At 51.6% G+C, this 17,799-nt stretch overlaps 1 protein-coding gene across 8 annotated transcripts in view; it reads left to right on the top strand.

The window, feature by feature from the left end:
- The window catches only part of CBFA2T3 (CBFA2/RUNX1 partner transcriptional co-repressor 3), a 54,648-nt gene extending 42,077 nt beyond the window's left edge, over positions 1-12,571 (top strand). For 4 of the 8 annotated variants that reach the window (XM_039330894.1, XM_039330899.1, XM_039330898.1 and 1 more), the window contains 9 exons: positions 1,459-1,700; positions 2,606-2,695; positions 4,697-4,878; positions 5,698-5,948; positions 6,652-6,737; positions 7,834-8,032; positions 9,202-9,270; positions 10,629-10,819; positions 11,112-12,571. In XM_039330894.1, the coding sequence (XP_039186828.1) occupies positions 1,459-1,700; positions 2,606-2,695; positions 4,697-4,878; positions 5,698-5,948; positions 6,652-6,737; positions 7,834-8,032; positions 9,202-9,270; positions 10,629-10,819; positions 11,112-11,441 (1,640 nt within the window). In that variant the 3' untranslated portion in view covers positions 11,442-12,571. The remainder of the gene's footprint in view (positions 1-1,458; positions 1,701-2,605; positions 2,696-4,696; positions 4,879-5,697; positions 5,949-6,651; positions 6,738-7,833; positions 8,033-9,201; positions 9,271-10,628; positions 10,820-11,111) is intronic. The other 4 variants (XM_039330900.1, XM_039330895.1, XM_039330901.1 and 1 more) reach the window with 3 other exon arrangements.
- Positions 12,572-17,799: the final 5,228 nt, after the last annotated feature.

Raw genomic sequence — 17,799 nt, 5'->3', positions numbered from 1 at the left:
GGGCCCAAAAGACTGCAAGCGCTCCACCTGGATGAAGCCAGCCCTTAGCCCCCCCCCCCGCCTTCAGTCTGCAAGAGCCAAGGCAGGAGGGCTGGGCTCAGGTTTATTTTTCTGGCCTAAGGACACGTCCTCTTGTCGGGTCTGGAAATAGTTGGGGCCATGGGCAGGCCCTCTCCCTCCACATTCCTGCCTGGATGGGAAATGAACAAAAACATTTTGTGCGAAGCGATCTTGAGATGAAATACAAGCTGACTGCTGGGAGGAAATCCCTCTGTGGAGTAAGAAGGCAGCACCAGCCTGCCTGTGTTCACATGGAAGTGAAGCGGGGCTGTCTTTTAGGAGGTGCCTTGGGAAAGATCCCCACACAGTCTGGGCTCTCGTAGCAGAACCAGATTCATCTCCCTGCTTTCCGGCAGGACTCTCCATCTTTTGCATTACCCTTCTGTGGTTGTTCCTCTTGCATTAGCTGCCAAGGTGTGTCAACCAGGAGCATCTCTCAGGAGACTCTCAGGGGGGCCGGATAGCACTCAGCCCCGCCTCCTTAAAGTTTATTTAACGGAATCCCTCCCTCTTCCATCTCACTCCTTCCTTTCTGAAAGCAGTGGGGCACAGTGTGATTTTTGGAAGCAAGAAAAGCCCTCATGAAATAGATGTTGTTCTTCTCTTCGAAGACATACTTTTAATATTTCAGTGCTTAGGATCATTTTATCAGCTTGACGGTTTGCTGGCTTATTTGCCTTCCTTTGTTGTAGATCTGCACGAATCTAGAATTCTAGGTATCCCCCAGAGTGAAAGGCAGGATGGCGTTTCCTTAGCCATTGTTTAGAAGAGGGTGGCCACCGTCTTCTTCTGGAATAGCTGCTCACCTGGCACACTGGGCTTCCTGGCCCAGAATCTTTAGAGTTTCCCTGCCTGATCAAAGTCTCTACTGGTTTTCATCTCTACGTTGACTTCAGTCTACGCATATTTAAAATGGTCCATCTCAACCTCTCTGAGTTCACCTTCCAGATCTTATTTGACCTCCCTCCGTCTCCCAAGTGATGCTCGCTCAGTTCCTTAAAACCTTCTTGGTCCTTTCCAGTTATCTTATTAGTTAATAGTTTATTACTTATTAATTTAAGATTCCGGGATATTAAAATGCTCACTTCATCCGAGGTGTGATGAGAGGTTGGGAAGGGTCTACAGGGCCTGGTCGAAGCCCCTGAGCAGTTTGGGGGCAGTTGGTGGGCTTAATGGAACAGTAACAGGAGACCTACTTGGAAGGAAAAATGAGGGGTCCGGCTAAGATGCTTCAGGCTCCAGCAGCAAGGGTTAGTCGTATCCAGACTGCTCTCCCGGGAATAAAAGGACGGGAAGGGAAAGATGGAAATGTACTTGGAAGTTCTACTTCCGAAGAATTTTGGATTTTCCCTCTTGTCCTCCAACTAACTCCCTCCACGATTCCTTCTTCCCTCGCAGTGATGAATGGGAGCAGTCATTCTCCAACGGCCATCAATGGAGCCCCCTCCACGCCCAACGGCTTCAGCAACGGGCCGGCCACATCCTCCACGGCTGCCCTCTCCAACCACCAGCTGCCTCCGGCCTGCGGCGCTCGCCAACTCAGCAAGCTGAAGCGCTTCCTCACCACCTTACAGCAGTTCGGCAGCGACATCTCTCCGGAGATAGGGGAGCGGGTTCGAATGCTGGTGCTGGGCCTCGTGGTGAGTTCCCGGCCGCTTTGGGTGGTGACAAGTCCAGGGCCCTGGAGTACAGGCTGTCCTCGACTTACAACCACAGTTGCTTAGTGAGACATTTGTTAAGTGAGTTCTGCCCCATTTTACAACCTTCCTTGCCACAGTTGTTAAGTGAATCAATGCAGCTGTTAAGTTAGGAACATGGTTGCTAAGTGAAGCTGGCTTCCCCATTGTCTTTGCTTCACAAAGTGGGGATCAGATGACGCTGCGACGCTGCGACCATTGTAAATATAAGTCAGTTGGCAGGCGTCTGAATTTTGATCCCGTGACTCTGGGGGGAGGCAGCAACGGTCATAAGGATGCAAAACAGTCATGAGTCACTTTTTTCGTAACTTTGAATGGTCACTAAACAAACAGTTGTAAGTTGAGGGCTAGCTGCATTGGCAACCACCCTCCTGAGTCAGAGGCTACCGTAAAAGCCCTGGGGCTGCTGCTTCCACTTAATGCAGTGCAGAACCTTAACACACCTGGCAACCGAACAAGCACGCCGTTGGGGAAGCCAAGGTTTAATTCGCTGCACACCTGAGGCCATCAGTTTGCTAGCTGTGCATTCAGCCGCAGGGGGGGTCTAGAGAGGAGGGGTCAGATTGTGACGGCACCTGTGCTTGTTTTTGTTGCAACCGATTAACGCGGCTGCCATTTTGTCAGTGGGCAATGTGCCTGGGCCTTGTTAACCTGCCTTACAGATGTGATGAAATGGTTCTGCCCAGAATTCCCAGCATGTGGTTTGGGAATTCTCTGTGTTACTATCTAAGCACTGAAACATGTTAAGTGGTCAGCAAAGCTGACCTTGAAGAGGACAGCCTGAATAGAGGCCCTTGTGGCTTCATCGGGAGTTCATCCGTTGACCAGTTTTGATGTTCACCTTGCAGAATTCCACATTGACCATTGAAGAATTCCATTCCAAGCTCCAGGAGGCCACAAACTTCCCCCTGCGCCCTTTTGTCATCCCGTTCCTGAAGGTAAGATTCCTGCCCCCCCCCCCGTGTGATTCAAGTGACACTGATTCATTTCAGAAGGGGAACTTTGCTACCTCAGCAGCAAAGTTTTTATTTAAACGGAGGCTGTTGTTGAAATGGATCCCTGTGAGCTGATTGTTCCAGCCCTCTCAAAAACACACAATTTTATTCATTGCACGGAAAACTTTTATTGTGGAAAACCCTCCTGGTGGTCAGCACAGCCACCCAATAGGTGATCCCCCCTTGTGGATCTCAGCTGGTTTCCTACTAGCAGCACCAGGGGAAAAAAGAGGATGACTCAGAGAGGAGCCATCTTCTCCCACGGAAAGTGGGTGGTGTTCCCAAGGACGCTTGCAAGATCACAAAGGAAATGGCTCCCAGATGACGAGGAGGGCCTGTTGCAACTCTTTTGCGTGTGGAAATTCCCAGGACAACCTCTGAGCCTGAGGAGCTGTGGCCAGTCTAAAAGTGACCATTCTGGTTGAATGGACAAACCCTTGGACCGGACAAATCTCTCCCTTGCTGCCTTTTCTGATGGGCAGCGATTCTCTTCAGCAGACATCTCCAACCTTGGCAACTTTACCGCTTGTGGACTTCAAGCTGGCTGGCTGAGGAATTCTGGGAACTGAAGTCCACAGGTCGTAAAGTTGCCAAGGTTGCAGACGCCTGCTGAAGAGAATCGCTGCCCACCAGAAAAGGCAGCAGAAGCCTCGCTGAGCAAAGGGCAAAGTCTTGACGCTCGCAGGGGCAGCGGTCTGCCAGGCTCCCTCCCCCCCCACCCCCCCAGCTGTGGGTCCTTCTGTCCTCTTGCATTGATTTCTCCGCCCCACCCAGTTCTTTTCAAATATTTTTTGCTTAGAGAAGAATTGGATGATTTCAGAAGGGGGTGCCAAAGCAAGGAAATGCTTTGTTTTCTAAAAGCCTCATATCTTTAATTTAGTATGGGTTCTAGATTTATTAAATATTTCTGGAAAAGCAAGTTGCCCTTCAGGAGAATTTGCCTCTAGAAATATCAGCTGACCTTGCTCTTTAGAGGCCTAAAAGAAAGAAGCTCCTGTCCTCTTCCTTGCCCAAAGAGGGCATCAAAAAGAGGATGACAGCCCTGAGATCACAGCCTTCCAGCTTCACAACTTGGGAGTGAAAGCCCCCCCCCCACCGGTGATCCCAATTCAACCCTGGTTCCTTTGGGTTACTTGTTCCACAGATCCCACTTGGGCGACCAACAACATGACTGTACAGCATTTGGGGAAAACTGGTTCACTCCTCTGACTCTCTCTGGCGGGGGATTGGGGCTGCCTGCAAGCCTTGCACACACAAAACCTTCCTCCCTGCTTCTTCTGCTCTCCAGCACCCTCTCCCAGCTGTCCTCCACCCGGGGCTCCAGATGTTTCTCATTATGCTAACTCAAAGCAGGCGGCCTCCAGCGTGCCTTTCCCAGAGATGTTATTTATTCCTTTTTATTATTTTTCTTTCTGGAAATGTGGAGCCGAGGCCAAGAGAGGGAGAAGGTGGCGGTGGAGGAGGAGGAGGAGGAGGAGGTTTGCTGTCCTGGAATCCACAGTGGGGCATTTTGTCAGCTCTAATGTGTTCAACAGATGGCGGTTTGGCCAGCCATTGGCTGCTTAAGTGGGAAACCATGGTTGGCTGGTGGCAGGACTCTGCTCGCCTGCTTAACCACTTCGGTGGATGCTCTTGCCTGGATCCAGGCTCCGTGAGAACCTCACTGGGCAGGGAATAAAGCAGGGAGCCCTACTTTATTTACAAACACTTTCTGCTAAAAGCATGGGAGATGGGAATAAGGAGCCCGTAGATCCCGGGAACCAGAAGGCTTTCTCTGGAAAGATAATAAGATGAGGCTCCAGAGAGCTTCCTGCTTCTCTGGAATGAGAGAGCAGGCACTCATCTCCAGAAAGATTCCTGTGGAAAACCCACGGAGAGGAGAGGCGTGCAAGCAGACCAGGCTGCCCCCTTGATCTCTCTTCATGGCTTCTCTTGCCTGCTTAGGCCAACCTGCCCCTGCTGCAACGGGAACTTCTCCATTGTGCCCGCATGGCCAAGCAGAGCCCCGCCCAGTACTTGGCGCAGCACGAGCAGCTCCTGCTGGACGCCAACGCCTCCTCGCCCATCGACTCCTCGGAGCTGCTGCTGGAGGTCAATGAAGGGGTCAAAAGGCGGACGCCAGACAGGTAGGCCAGCCTAGAGCATGTGAGAGAAGAAGGGAGGGCAGGGGTGGGTGTCCTAGACTGGGGACAGCCTTGCCAGGCATTATTCTTAAGAAGGACCTTTGACCTGCCTGGCGCTTCTAGAGGCCAGGTCCTCATCCAGGAGGGCCACAGTCTAAAAAAGGGGGCTGATAGATGGAGAAAGGAGCATCTCCAAGGCAACTGGTCACCACTGAGAAAGAGGCAAAGCCAATCTGGGCCCTTGGGCTCCCCTCATCAGCAGGCACCCATGTCCTGACATCTTTGCTCCTCAGGCTGAATGACGGACAGTGAGGATCCAAGCTCTCCAGGACGGCTCCTTCCTGGAGCTTAGGGGTTGCCCGCCCCAACTAAGATGTACTTCCTAGGAAGCAGGGAGCACCAGTCTCCCCCTGGCTCCCGTTAGCAGAGTGATAGAGGTTGGGGGACTACACAACTCCAAAGATATATTGGTGAATTCACCAAGCTTTTAGGTCAGCCATAACCCAAAGCTGGTCACTCTCAAACACCCTTTTGGAGGCGATCAAAAGGGAAAAGGTTGAACTGCAAACATTCCTCCTGCAGAAGAGCCCAGTGACCTCTTCTAAAGGACCAGCCAGTTGGAGATGCCCAGGCAGCAGCATTGAAGTGCTGCGGTCACTTCCAGGGAGGGTTGCCATTCAGCCAGTTGTCATGCAGGCTGTGTGAACCCGGTCGTTCTGTGAAGGTGGAACAGGCTGGCTTGGGCATTGCTGGCTCTCTGTTTGGCCAGCCTGGTGAATCTGCCATAGTGCCTTGACTGTAGTGTGTGTCTTTGTGGCCCAGGACCAAAGAGAATGGCTTGGACCGCGACTCCCTGCATCCTGAGCACCTCAGCAAAAGGCCTTGCACCCTGAGCCCTGCCCAGCGGTACAGCCCCAGCAACGGGCTCAGCCATCAGCCCAATGGGCTGCCCCACCCCACCCCTCCTCCCCCCCAGCACTATCGCCTCGAGGACATGGCTGTGGCCCACCGCTACCGGGACACCTACCGCCCTCCGGATCCCCGGGACCTTCGGGAGCACCCCCGGCCAGCTGGTGAGGGAGCACCCAGGGGCAGCATGTGGGATGGGCAGGGGTCCAGGCAGGGAAACGTGGGCTTGGTGGGCAGGTCCCCCCAAAGGATTGGACCCAGGCAAGGGAGGAGCCTTGGAAGAGCTGGGAAGAAATGACAAGGATGGTGCGCAAAAGAGCTTAGTTCCCATTCCCCCCCCCCAGGTTTAAGTAGGGGTGGAAAATAACTCTTGCCAAGCAGATGAAGGAGGTCTTTGCTTCCACTTCTGCAAACAGCCGCTCTCCTCTTTACGAGAGGCAGAAGCAAAGGGCGCCTCTGATGATTGCACTAATGTCCCTGCACAGCAGGGTCCTGAAGCCCCCTGCAAGTCCTCAAAACAAAAGGACACCTCTCCCTTCCTCCCAAATTCTAACTTTAAATACAACAAAAGAAAGGAACTGTGAAATAATACCCAGGGAGCAGCCATCCTAGCTCTATTTAACGAACATGATTTGATTTAAAATTGCATTCCCATGGAATTCAGGGTTGCCCCAGCCTTGCCTAGTTTGGGGAGACCACCTGCAGCCTGCCAGCCACGGAGCCCTGGCATCCTCCAGGTGTGCCTCCGGGGGTGTGCCCACTGGCAGGAATTTGGGTAAATATCCCTTGGTTCCTCTGGGACTGGAGGCTTCATAATGGGTGGAGATCCTTTCCTTCTACCCCCACTCATGTCGCTTCATCCCTCAGCCGTCCACAGTTCCCGGCAAGAGGAGGTGATTGACCACCGGCTGACCGAGCGAGAATGGGCCGAAGAGTGGAAACACCTCAACAATGTACGTACAATGGTTTTAAATTTTATTATTTAGTGAATTTGTATACAGCCACCCATCTCATAAATGTGACTCTGGGGGGCTCATGATAATTAAAAACATCAGAAACCATAACAAGTATGAATAAGCACAATGACTATATAAAACACATTATTACAAACTCAAGGAAACATAAAGCCAAACTGCAGTGAGTAGCTGAGAGTACTAAACATCATTCCATTTAAGACACCCCTTGCCAAGGCCCACTTCCACTGTTGCCCCCCCCAGGCCCCGGGCCCCAGGCAAGTCTTTGGGCCCTTCCTAAAGGCCGGGAGGACAGGAGCCCCTCTTGGCTCCTGGGCAATGATGTTCCGAAGGGTGGGCACCGTGAATCAACTCTGTGGGCTTGGCAATCCTTGGCACCCGGGTAAGAAGTTACTCTAGGAATGTCCAACCTTCTTGTCTGCCTTCTGATCAAACCAGCGGAGGCTTGCAAAAGGGTTAGAACAACTGGGGGAAACCCTCAGGTTCTGCTGGTAGAGGATTGTCTGTACCTCAGGAGAAAATGAAGTTTGAAATGTTGGCTGTTGGTCTGTGGGAGCCGCTGGGGTCCTTCCCTTTTGTGCCTTGCAAATCCCAAGCCTGCCCCCCTCACCCCTTCCCTGCTCTGATCCTGATACATGAATGACTCAGTCCAGTTTTTTTCTGTTTACTTAGCCTCCCCCTTTTCTGAATGAAGCAGTCTCAAGATGGCAAACACTAGTTTTTTTTTTTTTCTTATTTTTAGTCATTTCTGTTGGGGTTCATTCAGCAGATTGGAATCACAATAAATCACTGTGTGAAAAATAAGCCACAAAGTTTAGGAGGGGCCAGAAGGAAAGGAGAGGAGGGACCGTATCAAATAAATGTCCAAGACTGCCTTTGGCCAATTGACTCTCACGCTGGCTAGATGGATGTGAAGCTCCTTCAGAGCTACCTGGCGAAGGAGGAGGGAGGGAGGGAGAGCAATGCTCACCTCCCCACTTTCTTTGTGATCTGCACCACGGGCTGGAAAAGGAGGAGGCCAGGCTGGGCGAAGAATTGCTGCCGCCCCAACTGTCATATCTGGCCTTCTTCTCAGCAGCTCCTGAACTGCATCATGGACATGGTGGAGAAGACACGCCGGTCCCTCACCGTGCTGCGCCGCTGCCAGGAAGCTGACCGTGAGGAGCTCAACCACTGGATCCGCCGCTACAGTGACGCCGAAGACATGAAGAAGGGGCCGAGCCCTGCCAGCCGCCCCCTCAACAGCACTGCCAACATCGAGGCACCACTGCTAGGTACCCCAGCAAGGGAGGAGGTGGGCTCAGGCCCCCAGATGGAGGCCCTTGACTCCAGGCACACAGAGTGTGGCTTTCTCCCCCTTCACAGACAGGCTCTTGTCTGTGAAGGGGCCCCTTCCGCCTGTCATAGGCTCTCTGGAATTGGGCCTTTCCAACAGCCCCCACTGCCAAGGCCTCTCAGCAGAAGAGGGGGTGGGGGTGGGGGAGAATGGGGAGACTGATGACCACTAGGTTACCACCACCCCCTCCATTAAAAACTGGGAATGAGCAGAGAGGATGCAGTCTCCTAAGCCCAACATCTGCTGGGGCATCTGATGAAACAAAACTCATTTTGTGTTGACTGAACTGTGGTTTATGGAATAAACCATCATCAGCTGGGTTTGTAGAACAAGCCAAGCCTTCCTCCACATTCTGTCAACCAGAGAGGCTGGGCTAAACCACCTTAAGGCAGTCCAAAGCAAGCCACAGGATGGATTAATGCAAACTCTAACCTGGTCAGTCTAGAACAGGGGTCCCCAACCCCCGGTCAGTGGATCAGTACCGGGCTGCGGCATGCCAGCCCACACAAACAAGGAAAGCCCCATCCACTGGATGCAGGCAGCACACAAAACTACGCCCCCTCCAGTCCACGGAAATACCTCTCTCCACGTAACCGGTCCCTGGTGCCCAAAAGGTTGGGGACTTCTGCTCTAGAATGAATCCTTAGAAGTCCTGGCCACAATTCCTGAGATGGTTTTCAAGGGGGTTGCACAAACCTGTGGGGTCACCCCTGGGCAAGGGTCTTTGTTTGGCTGTTAGGCAGGATCCCCTATTGGCACCACCCTGCTGCCCACCAAGGTGCCCTGGCCTTCCTCCCTTGCATCCACTTGGCTTCTGGGCATGGGAGCTTTTGAGCTCAACAGAGCTGGACCCGAGGAACTGATCCTTGTTGCCAAGATTTTGCCCCCACCTCTTTGCAGATACCTGTGGGTGCCACCATCCTCTTGGCTGTTGGTCATAAAGCTTCCCCCAATGAAGCCACAGTCTGGCCCCCGACTGTCCAGGATGCAGTCAGGAGTGCTGATAATGCAAGCCTGACTACGCTTGGGTTTTTCCAAAGCAAGAAATAACAAATCAGTTCGTTCAATGCTTCTCAACAGATTTTTCTCATTCTGCCATTTCCCCAGATGCTCATCGTGAATTTGTATCCAGGCCCCTGTCTGGCTACATGCCGGAAGAAATCTGGAGAAAAGCTGGTGAGTTTTAGGGGAAGTGAGGAAAAGCTTCTTGTAGAAAATCGGCTCTTGTGTCACCAAGCAGAAGCCAAAAAAGTCCCTGGAATGAGCGATTGTGGGAACCCTGGCTCATTATCCTGAACAAGGACTGGGAGAGCTACTGTGGCTCTCAGCCTGGTAGGCGGGCAGTCCAGCTGCAGACCTCCTTTTGCTGACCAAGCCCAGCATAGCAGCATCCCTTGTTTGGCCCTGCTTCCCCAGATGGAGCTGCCCTTGGGCCGAGTTTGAAGCTGCTTCCTCAACCTTAGCAAATTAGGGATGTGTGGACATCCAGAATTCCCCAGCCCTCCAGTTGCGGGGGTTGAGAGACGCTGCTCTGAAGCATTGGCAGGGCGGCTGTTATATGTAGGACCCACAGTGCTCTGCAGACCATCGGAGGAGTTTTGCTCTGCTGGCTAAAGCAAGCAGCCCTTGCGAGAGAGGAAACATCTGTAAGGTATATGCAACATCCCATCCGATGCTGCTTTTACGGGGTTCAGCCAGGAACCTCCTTTGCCTGGGAATCCCCTCTCCCCGGTGCACCTATCTGAAATAGATGATTGTGTTCCAGTGGGCTCCCACCAGCCAGAAAATGGTGCAGAGGAATCAGTGGCCAGCCTTGCTTTCCTACCACTAAAAGTGGGGTGAGGGCTTTGGTCCCTTCAGGGTGCAGTGCAGACTCTGCTTAAGCCTGATGGAGAATGGCTGGCCACCTCGGGACAGGGGGATTAAAGTTGCCACTTTCCCCTGACGGATTCTGCCATTGAGTTTGCCCCCTTCTCCAAGCCAGTTAAAAACCTAGCTAGTGGCTCCTTTCACACAACCCATTTACTAGTTGAGCAGTAGCCTCAGGTAGATTTTTCTTGTAGGCCAGCATCTTAGGCAAGTCCAGACTACAATACAATGGGTTAGGTGAAGTCTGAAAGTGGCTTAATTAGTCATCTGGTGAGGGATGTTGTGTGAATGCCATTTGGGTGGCTTTGCTTGTCACGGCTTCCCCGGGGAGGGGCTGCAGGAGTGAATTACGAAAAAGGTGAACCTGTGTAGGAATCAGTTTTTTGACAGTGTGGTGCTTATTTTAGAGTTTAAACTACAGTTCTTATATATCTCACCTGAAACTAGCTCCCAGTATTAGCAATCCTGGCCAGTGAGGCCTGAAAGGACCCAGAAGGGGGCCCTGGACCGTGCAGGTGGCCCTGGGGCAACATATTGACCCTCCTTTTTCTGGAAGATCTCAGACCTTCTTCAGAGCAGTGGTGACACGTTGCTCTCTTTGGTGTTGCTTGCCCTGACCGAGCCTCCTCTATCATTTCTGCCTTGCTCTGCGCTCTGCCTTTCAGAAGAAGCCGTGAATGAGGTGAAGCGTCAGGCCATGTCGGAGCTGCAGAAGGCTGTCTCGGATGCAGAGCGGAAGGCCCACGAGCTGATCACCACGGAGCGGGCCAAGATGGAGCGGGCCCTGGCCGAAGCCAAGCGCCAAGCTTCCGAGGACGCCTTGACCGTAATTAACCAGCAGGAAGACTCCAGTGAGGTAGTGACCCTCTCTAGTCCTGACCTGGAGCCGGGTGCCAGAATAGCGGGCTGCAAGCAGCCGTGACTCGGAGCCAGGCGTGTGTTGGTCTCGTGGCTCCCCCCCATGGTTTGGCCTTGTCCTAAAATGTAGGAGTTGAGCACAGTCTGGAGCGCAGCCACAGCCCTTTGTGAATCCACCACGGGAGAGACGGACCGTGTGTCTGGTGCCTGGTGAAGAGTAGAGCGCCTCTTGTCCCCCACGCTTGTCTTTCGCTCTGCGCTGATCTCTGTGCTTTCGCCTTCTCCTGCAGAGCTGCTGGAACTGCGGGCGCAAGGCCAGCGAGACCTGCAGCGGATGCAACACTGCACGCTACTGCGGTTCCTTCTGCCAGCACAAAGATTGGGAGAAGCATCATCACGTCTGTGGACAGACTCTCCAGAGCCTCCAAGCTTCTGTCGGGACGGCCACTTCTGGCCCAGTTGGGCTGCCCGGGGCTCCTGCCCAGCCAGACGGGGTGGCCGTGACCAGTACCCTCCCTGGTGTGGCCCTGGGAGGCAGCTCGAGCGATCCGGGCTCTGCCACCGTCTCGCGTTCTGGCACGCCGGCAACCCCAGCTCCGCTGGACACCACGTCCCGCTAGGCGAGAGACAAAAGGGAAGAGAACCATCACTGCTGCTGCTGCTGCTACCACTGCTCTCCAAATTTAAAAAAAACAAACTAACAGAAAACTGCATTCAATGCAAATCCTCAGCTACCTGACACGTGTTTGACCTCCAGAGCAACCTCTAACTCTACGACAGAATCCTCATGAACCCTCAGACCTGGCTTTAAACGGAGTTAAGGCAAGCACCGGGCCTCGTCCGTCCTTCGGAGATGATGATGATGATGATGGTGGTGGTGGTGGAAGACTCAACCTCCAACCCATAGGATGTGGGGGAATTGAAGGTGGGGGTGGGGGTTGTTTTCCTTTCTCTTCTTCTTCTTCTTCTTCCTCCTCCTCCTCCTCCTCCTCCTCTTCTTCTTCTCGGATGAGGCATTTGCAGGTATCCCCACCTCTTGACTTGGGGACAGGGAAGGAAAACGGGACAAGGCTCCCTCCGTCTCCTGCCGAAGGTGCGTTCATGGAAATAAAAAGAATGAAAGCCCCTTCCTGTGAAAGAGGAAGGGGCAGAAGAAGGCAGGGAAAAATGGATTTCAGTTACAAAAAGCAAGCCTTTTTTTTTTCCTTTTTGTAAAAAAAAATAAAAATAGACAATACAAACATCAAACTCTTTGGCTTTAAGTAAAACAGAAAGAAAAAAAATCCAAAAAGTACCCACAAAACCAAGTAAAGGAAGCTTACCTGTAAACTACCTTGCTAGTTAGCCAAGAAATACCATTTTCACCTCTGCTCCAAAGGAAATCCAAAAACAGAAAAAAAAATCAAACTTTTTTCCTCTGCCAAAGTTTCTTTCTTCCTCCCCCCCCATTTTCTTCCTTCGACTGACTTCTTCCTCTTTTTCCTCATTACGGAGGCTTTATTTATTAGGTTTTTGTGAACGGAGGAGTGTCGCATCTTTCTGCAACTGTCTACCCGCAGCTTGGCAGCGACTGCCGTGCCACGGCTGGGGGCACTTCTACTCCTTTGTGTTCCTGGAGGGGGGAGGGTAAGGGGGCGGACCTCATAGCACGTGGACCTTGGCCTGTTCCTCTGTCACCCTGGAGGAGGACAGACGTGCGACTGTGGGGTTCGCAGACATTTTCGTAGAATAAAGCAAAAAACAAAACCAAGTATCCACCACTTTTGTGAGTGTGAGGATGAGTGTTTGTGTGTATATGTGTGACAGAGAGAGAAGAGAGAAAGAGTGAGGCAGACATGACTTTATAAAATCCCTCGCTTGATGGATTATGAAAACCTGTTGTGCTTTTTTATATATATCAAAACTTGTTGTATTAAACGGCCACCACACAACCTGTTCCAGACAGATGTGTGCAATTCACCCCTGCCTGCCTGCCTGCCTGCCCGCCCTTGGCTAGTTTGGTTCCGGCACCTGGGCAAAAAGTCTCTGTCTTTCACCTGGATCTTTTCACCTCTACCCCCCACCCCACCCCTCTCTGCTCTCCATAATCCACCCATCTTCCCAGGCAGATCTTTCCTTCTTGACTTCTGCCCGACCTCCCAAAGGACTGAGTGGCGTCTTTCTTTTCTTCTCTTCTGAAAGACCGGGTGCCAGCCCAGCCAAGAGTCACCCTGGAATCGGTGTCTCTTCCTTGGCTGTTCTTCCCAATCTCTCATTGGGTCTCCCAGGAGGGCAGGGGGTCCCTTCCCCTGCCTGTGTCCTGTCCTGCAGCTCCTGCAGCCTTTGGTCTTCCGGTGCCATTCTGGGCTCATCATACTTTTCCTGGGGAAACCAACAGATGTTTGACCGGGGAGGAGGGGGAAGGGGGGGAGGAAACAGCGGTATCCAATGGTCACATTCTTTGCAACACTGTACAAAGCACTGAGGACGGGAGTGCAATATGGGGCAGGGGGGTAGATGGCATGGCTGCAGGGGGGGTGGAACCCTTACGGATGGCCCAGCCAAGGTTTCAGGGCAGAAATGTTGTACTTTTAATGTGAATGTAAATAGTCTTTGCAAAAGGTTCCAAAAATATTGCTAATAACCGGAATGGTGGTGATGGTGAGAAGGAGGAGGATAAGAGACTTTTTGCCAAATAATGGAAACGGACAACCACTCAAGTAGGTAACAGTTGGGAAAATGGGCTTTTCCAAAAAAGACAACTTGCTGTGCTCGTGAAAAGATGTCATTTTCTAGAAGTGCGGAACTTGGAGTTTTCTCAAGGAATCCTTTTAATCCCCCTTAAACAGCCTTGTCCCTCTACTTCCAGTTGCTTGGCCCGCAGGGCTGTTGGAGGCTTTTCTGGCTGGAGAACATTGGTGTTGTAGTCCAATACCTCCAGAGGTCATTCAACACCTCTTCTGCCCCTCTGCCCACATATGGAGGCATTTCCTTCACCCGAACAAACGGTCCTTCTTGCCAGGGGCTCCTCTTTCACAGTTCGATGGAGCTGCACAGTGTGGATGATGAGTTCGTTTGAACTGCCTTGGCTTGCACTTCTGAAGCCTTGGAGTCCCAATCCTGTGTTCACGGGGAAATAAGACGGGCCCTCTTCCTCTTCCTCCTGGGCCAGCCAGCCTGTTTACTGGCAACAGAACCGAAACGTCAGCCTGTGTATGTGGCTGCTCTCTTTAGGTCCTCCAGAAGCCGTCTAAAGAGCAACAGGGACTTGCACGCTGGTGGTCCCATCGGTGTCTCTGTCTCAAAAGTCCTGGGTTGTCCTCTGGCCCTGGAGATATCTTCTGGCGAAGGCAGTCGGTGGACCACTACCCATTGTTATGCTGTCCTTCTGTATATGCAGCACCCATGAGACCCACTGCCCTGTTTATCTGCTATGTGTTCCTTCATCGGGGGCCTGAGGAGCACCATCCATCCTCTCTGTTTTTCACAGCCTCCATCTTCTTTCTTACTTCCGAGCCTCTTTAAGGATGTGGCCTCAAAGCTTTTGGAGCCATAACTCCAGCTCCATTCTTCCGGTTCCTTCTTCTAGCAGCTCTTTTCTTCTTCCTCGGTTTCACCAGGCTGTCCAGTTCTTCTTCCTCCTCTGAATAAGGAATGGGGAGTTGGTATTCCCACAATGCAAACTGGGATCTTTCTTCTTGGTTTTCAGCACAAGGATGTTGCTGCTATACCAGGTTGATGGTGTCTTGATCTTAGGTACGCAATGCTAAAGCTGTGTCTGGTGGAGAAGCCTGCCTTGGATGAAAGAGAGGTGGAATGCCTAGATCCACTGAAGGGACCGGCCTTTGCTTCAAGCCGCCGGCTGGGAACAAATGGCTGGGAATGTGTTTTTGACCCAGTCGGTGACCGTTGGGTGGGCCATCAAGTTCAGCTGTATCTCTCTGAACTGAAGCTCCGATCCTTTGGGGCTTCCCACTGAACTCAACCTGGCTGACTTCTGAATGGACCCACCTGAAAGGACTTCTTGCTCTAAATACAGCCAAAGCTCTCTTCAATGGCTGGTTCTTTCTGGCTTTGTGGGCCTCAGTTTAGAGTACGGGTGTCAAACTGGCTGCGTCACATGACGTGTCGCGATGTATCATGACTTTTTTTGAATTACCGGAGCTGGGGTGGGTGTGGCCTCCACATGACGCAACCGCAGTTTGACACCCTTGGTTTAGAGCAAGCCCTGTTCCCTCCCCTTCAAGGAGAGAACAAGATTGCAACTCCCAGCTCCGTTCTTGCAGTGCACTCTCTGCTTACCTTTAGGCTGTTTGGAAAAAAACCAAAATGCATCTGGGCAAAGTCTTCCTGCTCCCTTAGCAGAAAGCGTGATGGTTGGGATCGTGGTGTTCACATTCTTGTCATGAAAAGAGGTGATGGATAAAGGAGGGGATGATGGCCATCCTGGGCTGGCTGATCCGTCTCTTGCTTGGCATTTTTTCCTGGGCAGTGGCTGTGCGGTTGTCTCCCATTCTCCCTCTGACTCACTCAAAGGCAGGCAGGAATCCTTAGGAATTTACAATATACCAAGAGATATAAGTTTGTGTGCAGATCAGAAGCAAATGGGGAAGAGAAGAGAATGTCTCCCAGTTCTTAGAGCTTTAATAAAACGTTATCGCCTAGATGGCCTGAATTGGCCACCGGCAGTTGAATTAACTGTCAATGAATTCAGAGGAGTCTAATCTGAGCAAGCGTGTTTTGGGCGGCAGCCTGGGAATGGCTTTAACTCCATCTGCAAACTCTTACTTGTGAATGAAGCCAGTTGCAAAATTGAAAGCAGAGCAACCTTTTTAAAAGGAAAAGACCACTTTGCAAATGTGGGAAATTGTACATCCGTTCGGGCTGGCTCAGATCAACTTCACGCAGCTATTTCCAAGTTGACTTTTCCCAGGGCTTTTGACAGGCTGTTGACTTCATCTTGAACCACGCCGTTCCTGAGAATCTCTGAAAAATGAGGCAAACCAAGACAGGGAATCCTTTGCTCATTGCAACTTTGATCTGGGTTATTTGTGAGGATCCGCGGGAAGCAGTCGGTACTGAATGTGCCATGTGAAATAGTGATGCAAATATAGGTAGATCTTGTCTTCTTGGGCTATAATGTCATGGTTCTCCCGTAGATTGCTTCTTCAGCTGGTTGATGAGTCTTACCCCGTCCTCCTTAGTCTCCTTATTTCTGCAGCAAGGAATGCTTTCACATAACAGAAGTTCCCAAGTCTTGAGAGGGAGATCTCATCTTTCCATGCTTACTCAGTTTACGATCCCCTTGAATTCCCTTCTTTGCAAATGTCCACCTCTTAATCCTCCTCTGCTGCAGGAAGATTTTATCTTTTCTCCTGGGCAGAGGCTGGCCTGACTTCAGATGGGCTTTCTTCCCTGTGGGTCACTAGAGTGTTATCCAAACCCTGGGCCTCTCTTAATTAATTTACAGGCTGGTATAATGGTAGGAAGGAGCCATCAGGTGAGACAGGCACCCTTCTTCCCCACTGATCCTCAGGGATTGGCTCCCTTTGGCTCCCTGCAGAGCCCATAGGAAGGGAAAGGATCTGAGAGAACAAGAGGTGGGAAGAGTAAGCTGGCTTGTCCCGAAGGAAGATGCTTTTCCAGAGGACTCTGGGAGCCGACTGAGGTCACATCCCCCTTTTCTTGGAAGCAGATGCTTTTCCAGCACGGCTGTGTCATTGTGCCCAGATGGGTCCTTCTGTCTCTCAGGGTGGAACCTCTGCTCAGAGAGTGGAACACAAGGAAGAAAGCAGAGAGCGGCTGGTGGGAAAACAATCCCAGCACCAACCTAGCTTTAAAGACTTTGCAGAACCTCATCAGCTGGGAACCAATCCATCACCCATCCTCACGTTCTCTTCCGCCCCAGCCCCAGCCCAGAGCTCTGGTTCAGCATCAGGGCTGGAGAACACGATCCCAATCCTTCTCTATGGCTCTCACTCATCTCCTCATCAATCTTGTAAATGGAGAGCTCAGCCCAGCAATTCTGGAGAACCAAAGTGCTCCTTCATTTGAGTTTCAAGCTGGCTAGCCTCGGGAAGCTGGCTCTCTTCCAGCAGGAAAGCACGCTGGATTTGGGTCAGAGGTGGCACATTCCTGGGTTTTATCCCAGGCCTCCAGCGTCTCTGCCAAAAGACTCAGAAGCTGCCAGTTGTAGGGCAGAAACGAGCCCCCATTCTCCCCAGGGTGGAGGAGAAGCCCTGTTCTCAGGGTGCCCAGCAAGCGAATCGCACATGGAACTGTGCAATACTTGAATCAAAGGATTTGGGGGGAGGAGGGACATCGCTTGTACCAACCAAGATGGGAGCATGTGTGTGTATGCTTGCAAACGTGTCAAAAGAGGAAAATCATAGAAATCTAAGAAAATCCAATTAAAAGCAAAAGAGAACCCAGGTCCCCTCTTCCTCCCCTTCCCCCCCCCCCGGTGTTTATGGGTTTCTGTGGCCATTCCAGAGAAATGACTAAGTGGTAGAAGGGTTGAGTTTGGGGAGCCCTTCTATTGGCATGCTCTCCTTCCCCCCTTTCCCTTGTGGTTTCCTGCTTTCTCTAAATGTACTGTATGTTTGATCCGTGGAAGATGTAAACTTTTATGATTCAGGTTATGTCTGTTCTTAACTCTGTATCTGTGTAATAAAGATGGTTTAATATCACGCAACTGTGCCCATTTCTCCTGTGTGCACAAAAGCTCATTTGCACACCACTGCAGGACAAATGAAAGAATGACCTCATGGTCCAGTTAAATTCCCAGGCCACCACCTCAGGTTGAGAAAGGTACCAACAGGCTTTAAGTAACCAGCATAGGAGAGGGGAAGGCTTCTTTCACCTAGCATGCTAAGCCAAAATCAAACTAGCTATCTTAGGACTTAGCCGTACAAGTCCAGCCATTGAACCCCAGCAGGAGATAAGGGGATCCTGGACGTGCAAGATAAAGTGTTTGTTTGGGTCTGGCTTAATGAGATG

The sequence above is a fragment of the Crotalus tigris genome, unplaced genomic scaffold, assembly GCF_016545835.1.
Source record: "Crotalus tigris isolate CLP2741 ecotype Arizona unplaced genomic scaffold, ASM1654583v1 scf7180000024433.1590703, whole genome shotgun sequence".
Taxonomy (NCBI): domain Eukaryota; kingdom Metazoa; phylum Chordata; class Lepidosauria; order Squamata; family Viperidae; genus Crotalus; species Crotalus tigris.
Note: the sequence above shows the minus strand (reverse complement) of the source record. Positions and strands in the feature narration are given on the sequence as shown.